At 35.0% G+C, this 12,290-nt stretch overlaps 2 protein-coding genes across 3 annotated transcripts in view; both read right to left on the bottom strand.

Annotated features, from left to right (window-relative positions):
- LOC138402244 (uncharacterized) overlaps nucleotides 1-12,290 on the bottom strand; it is a 175,860-nt gene that overhangs the window by 71,942 nt on the left and 91,628 nt on the right. The window lies entirely within an intron of this gene.
- Nucleotides 1-12,290, bottom strand: part of LOC117997118 (neuroligin-4, Y-linked-like) — a 103,342-nt gene that overhangs the window by 39,880 nt on the left and 51,172 nt on the right. For both annotated transcript variants that reach the window (XR_011236651.1, XM_034985291.2), the window contains exons 2-3: nucleotides 3,364-3,874; nucleotides 1,911-2,128 (exon numbers count right to left, since the gene is read on the bottom strand). Coding sequence is in view for 1 of the 2 variants with exons in the window: in XM_034985291.2 (XP_034841182.1) it covers nucleotides 1,911-2,128; nucleotides 3,364-3,728 (583 nt within the window). In the remaining variant the exon portion in view is untranslated. The remainder of the gene's footprint in view (nucleotides 1-1,910; nucleotides 2,129-3,363; nucleotides 3,875-12,290) is intronic.

Raw genomic sequence — 12,290 nt, 5'->3', positions numbered from 1 at the left:
GTTGCCGTGACATTTTGTAATTTATGAGAGAGAATCGGATCACTGGCTGTATGAATAATTTATATTGGAAAAGTTGTAGGTATCATTGTTTCGTTGCAACAAGCCAAAAAATTGTATTGAAATTTCCTTTTTTTTGGTACGAAATCAGTTGAAGTATTTAAGGTATTCATAACGAATTAATTAGTTACAATGTTTTGACACATTTAATTTCTTGTTTTTAATAAAACATTTTTAAAATTTAATTTTCTTATCGTTTTAAACAAACCAAAAAGTAATCACTATCCATATTATAAAAGCGAAATTATATTTTTTGTTTGTTAGTTTTTGATAGTTTATTGGTTTGTCCCCTAGCGGAAAGTTTTTAACGGCATATTTACTTACTTGTTATTTAGAACAAAAAATAATAGCAACAAAATCGTAATTTAACAGTCATCTGGCTTACTGATATTTCTATTACTAATAACTAGACGACTCTATGTTGAAACTCTATTAGCGTAATAAATTCAATCTCATCTTTTCTATGACAGAGTTGTAAGAATAAACATCGCTCTTGGGAAATATATAATTTAGTTTCATATAAATGTCGATTCAAAGAAATAGTCATGCCATAGGTAGGTAGTGGTACACACATTTCAATAACGTTATTTAGTTTTCTGAGAAATCGTTCATAATATGAAAACTCCTATATTTTAGTTTATCATAGTACCTATTTCTTTTGTCAAGAAAGCTTGGAATTGACTCGCTCCAGCAATGCACGGGGCTGCAATTGCTTGTAAAGTATGGTAGATTAATATTATAAATGCATCACTTCACTTTACATCACAGAGCAACCGCCGAGTTTCTTGCTGGTTCTTCTCGGTAGGAACGGCATTCCAAACCAGTGGTAAATTAAAATAGTTGACGATTCAAAAGCACTTGTAAAAGTTTACTTGAATAAAAATAATATACCTATTAATTAATATATCAAGAAATGTTAACTTTTTACTTTAGATTCAGACATTCAATTGATTCACTTTAAATCCTGTCATCTAACAAAAGAAAATGGCTACAAATGGATTTGAATTTAGTGTTAGAATTTAAAATAAATTGTCATTCAAAGGTTCATTGTCATTCTTATTCAAGAACGATTTTATAAGGTAATAATCTGAATTCTTGCAAGGAATATTCTAAAGAAATTTAATACAAATTCTTAGTAGAGGGTAAATTTCGGCTAAATTAAAGAGTTCCTACGGCATTTTAAAAAACCTGAATTCACGCGGACGGAGTTGCAGATATCATGTAGTACGTAATATTATTATTTTAATAAATGAGAATGTATAAAAGTAAGAATCACAAACCAAAAATTAATACCCACTCGAAATACGTTCTGATTTCAAGTCTTATCAAAAGCACGGTTTGTTAATTTTAGCAACGCGGCCAAAAAAAACATCAACTAGAATACGAAATGAAAATTTTCACAGAACTGACTTCTAATTTCCATTTGCATATACGCTAACCCCGTTTTACTTTATTCAAAATGCACGACAAATTGTACAAAAGAGTCCGGAATTCGAGATAAACTCGGTAAATACTGGTGACAAAATCGTGATGTTCATCACCACTACAGTATTGCAAAATAAATTTATTTAGCTGACCATTATTTTAAATCTTCGTTATCTTACATCTTTAATATTTCGACTAAATGCTTCTATTCAGCGAACTGAAATGATTTCTCTTTGATAATGTCAATATTTGAGATATTGAAAGGGGTGAATTCGAAGAGACGCAATTTGTGAAAGCTAATTATGTTACGAGTAATGAGTAAAATAAAATCTAATCTGTGATAGCTTAGTGGTTATGACGTCCGCCTCCTAATCGGAGGTCGGGGGTTCGATCCCGATCGACTTATACAGTTAGGTATAATTTCTTACCTTGAACCGGTGTGTAAATATTCATGTACAGACAGTCTTCACTCTGATTTTTTAGCCTCGGCAATAATCGTCTGAGGTATTCCAGTCTTCCCTTCGGCATTCTCTCTAGAGTGGTCGTCTCGTTGGAAATGTCTGGTAGCCTTTGTGGACACACTGGACCCATTTGATCTACCGTTTTCACGTCGTCCCAAGGTGCTGGAGCCCGAGTTGGGGCAAACCTTCGAAAATATTGGAATTTAACAATGGGATATTACTTATTTATGCTAAACTAGCTGCCCTGGCGAACTTCGTTCCGCCTAACAGTCGATTCAAATTTTTTAAATTTTTCTCTGCGTAAGAACAGCTATCCTCGCACTTCAAGAAATATTATAAAAAAAGAATTAGCGAAATCGGTTCAGCTGTTCTCGAGATTTGCGATGAGCAACACATTTAGTGATTCATTTTATATTATAACTAGCTGCCCTGGCGAACTTCGTTCCGCCTAACAGTCGATTCATTTTTTTTAAATTTTTCTCTCCGTAAGAACCATCCTCGTAGGTACTTCAAGGAATATTATTTTAAAAAATTAGCGAAATCGGTTCAGCTATTCTCGAGATTTGCAACACATTTAGTGATTCTTTTTTATATTATAGAAGAAGATATAATTTAAATTCACGATTACGGTCTTTATTTTGAGTTATGTAAATTTGGATTCTAATGCAAACAAATTAGAAACTAAAAAGAGGGCTCGCACACGAAGGGGTACACGAAATAGCCCTTTTTTAATTTGCATGGTGGCCATTTTGAATTTTTTTATTATTTGTTGTTATAGCGGCAAAAGAAATACACACTCTGTGAAAATTTCAACTCTCTATCTATTCCGTTTTATGAGAAACAGCAGTTGCTGACAGATAGACAGACAGACATACTGGTGGATAGACGAACGGACAGCGGAGCACCCTTCTGGTATGAAACCTTAAAAAAGCGTAACTATGGTGAATAATAAAGAGAGAGCCAGCGCGTGCCAGACCTTCGTTATTTTATAAAAGCTGAAAGTTTCTTAGCGTATATTGTCCCCAACATAAGGAAGAACGTTTGTTTGGATGTTTGTGAGGATCATTGGGAGATAACAGGTATTAAAGGTGTAAAAAAAATCTTACGTCAGATAATACATGTACATATCAGACACCCTTAAAGTTTAAAAGTTTAAGGGTGTCTAGCAGGGGGTTACCACGACACTAAATGTCTGGCAATGCAATGACGTGAGGTACTTTGAAGTACCTACGATACTTAACACCTTTATTACCTGTTATCTCCCAAAGCCACCCAGCTCCAAACAAACGTCCAAACCGTTTCTCCCAATGTTGGTAATAATACTATAAACTTTTAGCTTTTATAAAATAACGAAGGTCTGGCACGCGCTGGCTCTTAGTCCATAAAAGATACAATTTAATTTTCAACAATAGGAGTTTACCTATTTGATCCCGTAGGCGGTGTTGCATATGGCACTCCTAAATAAGCCTCTACTGGTTTCAAATACTTATGTTGATCCATAGGAAGTATGACGCCTTGCAATTTGCCGTACCTAGTACCTATAATTCTGGTCCTTAACATAGAATTCCTACCACCACTATAACTGTTTCCACTTGAATTTACACTTAAAAGTAACACTGAGAGTACTATTAATGTAATCCTCTCCTGAGACTCTAATTTGCATTTGCTTTTCACTGTGCCCCTTTGTCCCACCTTCACTAGTTTACCTATTAAATTTGACACTCGATTCAAATAATACTGCTTTATTGAGTTGCAAATGTGTAAAGGCAGCTTGTAGATGGCCATTTTCTTCTTATATCACCTTTGCGGACACATTTCCTTATTCTATCGCTATTCCAGTTGTTATCTTCATTGTATTATCAGATAAGTCATCTTGTTATAAACTTTGATCTGTTCTTTGATGTATTTGTTCAAAATATCCATCGTTACACCTGAAACAAGGGAATAGTTCTAATTAGATTTGACCTTAATCAATTTAAATCTGTCGGGAGTTTATTTTGAAACGTCTGAAGTTTCAATATAAACTGAAATCCACTTTTAGTTTAAGCTTAGTCTATCCGAAAAGTTGTCTGACAAGTTAGTGGAGTAATCGAAATTAATTCAAAGTTAATAAGGGATTACTAACTTTGAATTTATTCAGACAGGACACCTTAATTTGAGTTTAAAGTGAAACTATTTGGTTCAAAAACAAAACGCATTGATATAAATGACAAGATATGCCCAAGCGAACAAAATTTTTCACGGTTTTGGAACCAAATCAATCAGCGCCACCTCAGATACTAATGAACGACCTGTTTGAAATCCAGACGTCACTGAGGTTGCATTGGTGATAAAGCACCACTGAGTCGGTGGCATTTTGTTTGTTCAACAGCTCTGTCCATACGAAGTAATATATAAGTCAATGACAAAACGTAACTTACGAGTATATTGAGCAATAACCATGACAACAAAACTTATAGGAACGAGTAGAAGGAGCCATAATACACTCATGTATGATTTTCTTTCTACTTTTTTTACTTTGGGACACGAATGATCGCTATCACTTATATTGCTACTTAGAATATGAAATATGAAAAGATGGCGGCCTCCCAAAATAAGTATCTAATAAATGTAATTTAACCTTCGCCGAATATGTTTTAATAATAGACCCACGCCATTGTGAAACAGTGCAATACAAAATAAATAACGATCCGGTACATGATAAAAGAATTTTAGAATTTACACCCGTGCTTTGTACACTGTACTTAGCGAGGGAATTTTAAAGAGAGAGGTTCTGAAAACCGGATACGCCGTTCGGGGCTACGCGCTCGTTATTGTAAATTTATTATGATAAAAAAATGTTTACCTTTTTCTGGAAATTGCGATGCTCACAGTTGAAAACTGTAAAATTTCTGTTCATTCATCTAAAGTGTTCGTTTTGTGGTTATCAACCAAATTTGTTGATACTGAATTCATTTCTAGTAAGTTTATGTTTGTATAATTATGATAAAAATGATTGAGTAAGTACCTTTTTCTGGAAATCGTAATGTTCACAGTTCAAATCTGTTAAATTTCTGTTAATTTATCTAAAGTGTTCGTTTTGTGTTTGTTGATACTGACTTCATTTCTAGTATGTTTATGTTTGTATAATTATGATAAAAATGATTGAGTACCTTTTTCTGGAAATCGTAATGTTCACAGTTCAATTCTATTAAATTTCTGTTCATTTATCTAAAGTGTTCGTATTGTGATACTGTCGTCTTCTTAACCGATTCAAAAAAGGAGGTTTTCAATTCGTCGGAATCTCTTTATGGTTATCGACCTTGTTGATACTGACTTCATGTCTAGTAAGTTTATGTTTGTATAATCATGATAATAATAAGTACCTTTTTCTGGAAATTTTACTCCTTCAGGGTTGAATTTTTAAAAATGCTTTCTTAGTGGATTTAGACGTCATAATAGCTATCTGCATACCAAATTTCAGCCTGATCCGCCAAGTTGTTTGAGCTGTGCGTTGATAGGCTTTCCTTTTATGTCGACGACCTCCCTGGCGCAGTGGTGAGCGCTGTGGTCTTGTTAGTGGGAGGTCCCGGGTTCGATTCCTGGCAGGGGTTTGGAATTTTATAATTTCTAAATTTTTGGTCTGGTCTGGTGGGAGGCTTCGGCCGTGGCTAGTTACCACGCTACCGGCAAAGCCGTGCCGCCAAGCGATTTAGCGTTCCGGTACGATGCCGTGTAGAAACCAAAGGGGTATGGGTTTACTAAAAACTGCCATACCCCTTTCAGGTTAGCCCGCTATCATCTTAGACTGCATCATCACTTACCACCAGGTGAGATTGCAGTCAAGGGCTAACTTGTATGTGAATAAATAAATAAATAAATTTATATATAAACTTTCTCTAAAGAAAAGCCGCATAATATTAATTGTTCAGCATAACAGAAAACAACAAAAAGGATTTATCCTTTACCCGTTTTAAATACTTAGCCCCTTTGTTTCGTACATGTATTCGTACACGAGGAGGGAATCAAAATGAGATTCATTTTTAATTGCACAGCTATGATATTTTTATGATATTGAAATCCTCTTTTTGTACTCTTACGTTGGAAATTTTAATATAAGTAATATAAGTCCCGCAAATTGCTGTTGTGCTGGAACCATGTCTCAATAACATCAAAATGATGATATATTTAAGTAAAAATATACCATCAGCTCCAAACTTCAGTTTAGTGCTGACGTCACAAAAATGGTAGCCATGCGCATTAGCAATTTGCGGGACTTATAGGTACATTCATTCTTCAAAAGCATCATCTGCTTTGTTTTCTTTTTTGTGACGCACCAAAAATACAACCACACCCCCAACACTTCATACAGGCGAACAGATTTAATCATCTATATATATAAAAGGAAATGGTGACTGACTGACTAACTGACTGATCTATCAACGCACAGCTGAAACTACTGGACGGATCGCGCTGAAATTCGGCATGCAGCTGTTATAACGAAGGCATCCGGTAAGATTTGAAAATTCAACCCCTAAGATAGTAAAATAGGAGGTTGAAATTTATGTAGTCCACGCGGATGAAGTCGCAAGCATAAGCTAGTTGATAGATAATTTTTATTTTAAATTCTTCGACAGTAATAATTATGTCCACCAGTGGCGGTTGATGATGATGATGATGATGATGACATAATATCAAGTGATCTCATTTGCTTGTCTCAATTTCCCCCATACAGTTGTATAGACAAAAAATATCCACATCGGAAATTCGTCTCAAATGCGTTTGATTTGATCCCTTTAAATCCTCATCAACGTGGCTTCAAAGTAATGGGTTTTATTGATTTATCGAGGAAGCCCGCGAGGAATATCGAATGAGCTATTTGTCATATTTCAGAAGTTTCGGGTCGCGGGTAGGGATGGGATCGAATATCGATATATTGGAAATCGATGTTGAATTGAACTATGTGCCCTGCCCATTGCCACTTTCTTTCTTTCTTCACCCTGGGCTGGTTTCCGCACTTAAACGTTTCCGTCTGTTGTCCACCTAGTGGGGGGTCTTCCAATGCTGCGTCTTCCGGTGCGAGGTCGCCATACCAGCACCTTGGGACCCCAACGTCTATCGTTTGTACGAACTATGTACCCTGCCCATTGCCACTTCAGCTTCGCAACCCGTTGAGCTATGTCGGTTACTCTAGTTCTCCTACAAATCTCCTTATTTCTGATTTGATAACGTAGAGAAACTCCGCACATCTCTCTCCATCGCCCGCTGAGTGAGTCTGAGCTTTCTTATGAGGCCCATACGCCACGTATGTATGATATGTCATCACTGGCAATACGCACTGTTCGAAGACTTTGGTCAAGCACTGAGGAGTTTCGGGCAAGAAGACATCTCGAAGCTTCCTGAACGCTGCGCAACCGAGTTGAACCGAGATAATATGATTCCTATCAATATGTTGAGAACTTGAAATCGATGCTAAAACAATCGATAGCTGCTCGTTCAATTCGATCATCCCTAGGTCAAGATTCTGGGAGTGTGTTCTGATTTTCCTCGTCGTTAAATAAACGTTCGCATCGATTCTTCAAGAATGTCACTTTGTTTGAGTAACGTCTCAATAATATACTGAACTTCCGCGTATTTTGCTTGAGTGAGACACATTCTGAATATCTTCATACTTTTATATACTTTTGATGACTTTATACCGTAAGGCTCGGTAGCTTTGTTTTGGGTTCCGTACCTCAAAAGGAAAAACGGAACCCTTATAAAATCACTTTGTTGTCTGTCTGTCGGTCTGTCAAGAAACCTACAGGGTAGGTACTTCCCGTTGACTTAGAATCATGAAATTTGGCAGGTAAGTAGGTCTTATAGCAGACATAAGGTGAAAAATCTGAAAACCGTGAATTTGTGGTCACATCACACAAAAAAAAATAAGTTGTGGTCATAAACTAATAATTAGTATTTTCAATTTTATTATTCAAATATCAAGCGGGGTATCATATGAAAGGGCTTCACTTGTACATTCTAAACAGATTTTTATTCATTTTTAGATATAATAGTTTTTGATTTATCATGCAAAATGTCGATAAAATAAGATTGTAATACGGAACCCTCAGTGCGCGAGTCTGACTCGTACTTGGCCGGTTTTTTAAACTAATTTTACGGCTCTGGGTTCTAGCCATTTTGAGCCTTTCCTTTATGCATTATAGATGTAGATAAAGAGCCATACGCAATTTGTCATGAGTAATTACCAAAGACAAATCATCCAGAGCTGTCTCAATATAAATGGGATTTAAATTGACGTTTGAATAAGATCCATCGCCTGCGGAAATACGGCGGCGGCCATAATTGATTTCCAATCATCCGTCGCAAGCTGACTTCGATTTAAATCTCATCTTTCACACAGTTTAATATGTCAGAGTTAGATCTTGGGCATCGTTGGCGCTAACGCCTATGATATCACTTGGAAAGGTATAAGAAACCACACGACTAGCAGAAAGCTGGGCTCACTTGGTTTCGTGACCACATATATCACTCTCCAGGTTTTTCGTAGCTTTAGTTTTAAGTTTGCGTTATAATTATCACCACTATATTATCTTACAAATCTAACACTATACCAGACAATCAATAAGAGTAATTTATTACCTATTTTGAATAAATCATTTGACTTCAAAGTCAAAGTCAAATGATTTATTCAAAATAGGTAATAAATTACTCTTATTGATTGTCTGGTATAGTGTTAGATTTGTAAGATAATATAGTGGTGATAATTATAACGCAAACTTAAAACTAAAGCTACGAGGGTTCCAAACGCGCCCAGGTCTGAGAAGAGCCCACAACAAACTCAGCCGGGTATTCTTTTTATTATCACCACTTTACAAATTTATTGAAACTTATTAGAACTATCACAAAGTCGTTAAGCAACTCATTCCCAAGCTTGCTTATCATTTAAATAATCCTTTACATTGTAATAGGATTTTTCAATTAGTTTACGTTTTATGAAAACTTTGAACTTGTTGAGAGACATCTCCAATATGTCTTCTGGAAGCTTATTATAGAAACGTATGGAATTACGAGCAAATGAATTGCTAACTTTACTGAGCCTAGAGGCGGGAATTACAAGTTTATTTTTATTTCTAGTATTTATATTATGACAGTCACTTTTTTTTTTAAATTTATTTATGTTTTTATGTACGTACAGTAAATTTTCAAAAATATATTGATTATGCACTGTCATAATTTTAACTTCCCTAAATTTAGTTCTCAGCGACTCTCGTGGCCCCATACTGTATATGGCTCGAACAGCCCTTTTCTGCAGCACAAAAATAGAATTAATATCAGCAGCATTACCCCATAATAATATACCATATGACATAATGCTGTGAAAGTAACTAAAATATACTAGTCTCGCAGTTTCTATGTCTGTCAACTGGCGAATCTTTTTTACCGCATATGCGGCAGAACTAAGTCTGTTCGATAAGTTATTTATATGAGAGCCCCATTGAAGTTTTGCATCTAACGTTATTCCAAGAAAAATAGCGGTATCCACTAAATCTAATTCCTCATTATTAAGTTGCACAGTGGTTTTCACCTGCTTAACATTTGGTAAAGTGAATTTAATACACTTTGTCTTTTTCCCGTTGAGAAGCAGGTTATTAGCTTCGAACCACTGTACTAACTTGGTGAGAGAATTGTTTACTTCATCAAAAGTTGTTAAGTATCGATTGATTTTAAATAAAAGTGATGTATCATCAGCAAACAAGACTATCCCGTAATTGTCCTTAGCGAGGTAAGGAAGGTCATTGATGTAAATAAGGAACAGAAAAGGTCCTAAGATGGAACCTTGTGGCACCCCCATTTTTACAACGGATCCGGGAGATCGCTTTCCATTCACGTCTACCCTTTGTATTCTATCATTTAGGTAAGAACTCATCAATTCCAATGCTGCACCCCTAATTCCATAATGGTGCAATTTCGCGACCAATGTTTCATGATCAACGCAGTCGAAAGCCTTGGATAAATCACATAAAACGCCAAGCGCATCACGTGATTCCTCCCAGGCTTCAAATATATTTAGTATTAACTCAACACCAGCATCGGTTGTTGAGCGACCCCGTGTAAAACCAAACTGTTTGGTGTGAAATAAATCATTAATGTTGAAAAAATTAAGCAGTTGAGTTAAAATTATTTTTTCAAAGATTTTACTAAAAGTGGGTAGTACAGATATCGGTCTGAAGTTAGTGGGGTCACTAGTACTACCTGATTTAAATAATGGAATTATTTTACTATGTTTCATTAAGTCTGGAAACTCACCACAGTCAACACAATTATTGAATATTAATGCTAACTCGGGTGCAACAATATCAATTAATGATTTCACAACGTTAACGGAAATGCCCCACAGATCATTTGTTTTCTTATTATTAATTAATTTAAAAGCTTTGATAACGTCAGAGCAACTAACGTGACTGAATTCAAACATTTTATTACATTCAGGCACGTTATCCTCCAATAGTGAGAGAGCGGCGGCTGCTGAAGAGTTCAATGATTTTGTAGTAGAAACAGGAATATCTGTAAAGAAGGTCTCGAAAACGGTTGCAACCTCGGGGTCTGACGTAATCAACTTGTCATGATATTTTAGTTCAAAATTACAAGTTTTATGTGTCACTCTTCCTGTTTCTTCGTTAACTATTTTCCAGGTAGTTTTTACTACATTGGAGCTGTTTTTAATTTTTGCCTGGATATATTTTGACTTGGCTGCAATGCAATCTCTCTTAAACTTTTTGGAAAACAGTTGAACGTACTGCTTGAATTCGTCACCAGTATCATATTGTCGCTCCGCATACAATTCATATAGTTTTTGTTGACTTTGACTTGACTTTGACTTTGACTTTAACTATACCCATGCAAAAAATCACGTTGATCCATTGCGCCATTGCTGTGTGATAGAATGACAAACTAACAAACCAATAACCCAATAAATCAACAAACAAACACACTTTCTCCTATATACGAGCAACGTGATAATATTATAATGAATAGAAATCAATTATATTAAAAACCATTGTTATACAGGAACAATTATTACGGGTACGGGATTATTGATAACAGAAACGCAAATGTTATTTTAGATATCGTTCAAATATTAAATCCCTATTCAAATTAATCATACAATTTATGGACAGCTTTTTCGCATGCAGTGCAAAAACAAAATAATAAATTGTGTGATTTATGCATTTCCAATAATTGGGTGATAACTAAAACTGACGATAGTGGTATAGAATTGTTTTTATTTCGGTTGAATTTTAGAGATAGGTATAACCTAGTTTTTTAGAGCGCTTATTAGTTGCAGGGTCTTAACGAGTGTATCTCGAGTGTATAACATAATGTCTTAGGCATTAGAGACAACCTAATTTTCGATTTTATTAAACTACCTTCATTAGATAAATTATTGATAATTTTATACCATTTCTGACAATTCAAATCATTTTTTAAAAACAACCTTACAATTTACTGAAACAATAAAACTATTAAATATCATTTTATCCGAGCTATTTTTTGTTTAATTATAATCCAGAATGTTATTTTTTATTCTTATAAAGAAATGTCAAGACTAATTTAAATTCCCTCCTGACTTACTAACAAATTTTTACGTTTAGACTCTGTACAAAAGCAAACCTACTTTTAATAGTTATTCCAAACTTTAATAATATTATGTAAAGGCAAGTCTCAAAACTTTCGTATTTTCTTACCCTGATTAAAAGTCTTCTTCGGGCCATAATAACCATATTGTGCCAGTACAGATGGTTTTTATAATGTTTTTTATCCTATAAAATATGCTTCGTCTAGCTAGTTTCATCCTCCACTTTATCTATCTTAAGCTGACTGCACACTAACTTTAGTTGCCTGAGAAACTTAAATAAATTGGGGTCGTGTTACCTGTAGTGATATAAAAACCAATTTGACTAGGCACAAATTTTTACAAAATTTATCAAGATCTGGCTGACTTAATTAAGGCTGTTTATGATTAAGCAACAACATGCCTTAATGTGGTACTATAAATGGAAAACCAATTTTGCGTTACACAGCATTCAATGTCGCGCTGTTTTGCTCTGGCGTAAAGCAGCCAATAGGAAAGCTGATGCATGATGTACCTTCTCTATCATAAATACGTCTGTATTTAATATTATAGGCAAGTGCATTGTGCAATCACTCGCTTGTTTTGCGTGTCTGGAAAATTGCCTAACGTGTGGAGGTTGCTTTTTTTTTTCTTTATTTCGACCAAAATAATAAATGTACATCTATCCGCTTTACATCCAAAAACTCATTAAAGTTTGTGTGGATGTTGCACATTCCTCTTATGATCTAAACTAA

This window comes from Maniola hyperantus, chromosome 4, assembly GCF_902806685.2.
Source record: "Maniola hyperantus chromosome 4, iAphHyp1.2, whole genome shotgun sequence".
Taxonomy (NCBI): domain Eukaryota; kingdom Metazoa; phylum Arthropoda; class Insecta; order Lepidoptera; family Nymphalidae; genus Maniola; species Maniola hyperantus.
The sequence above is the reverse complement of the archived record's forward strand: the minus strand, read 5'-3'. Positions and strand labels throughout refer to the sequence as shown.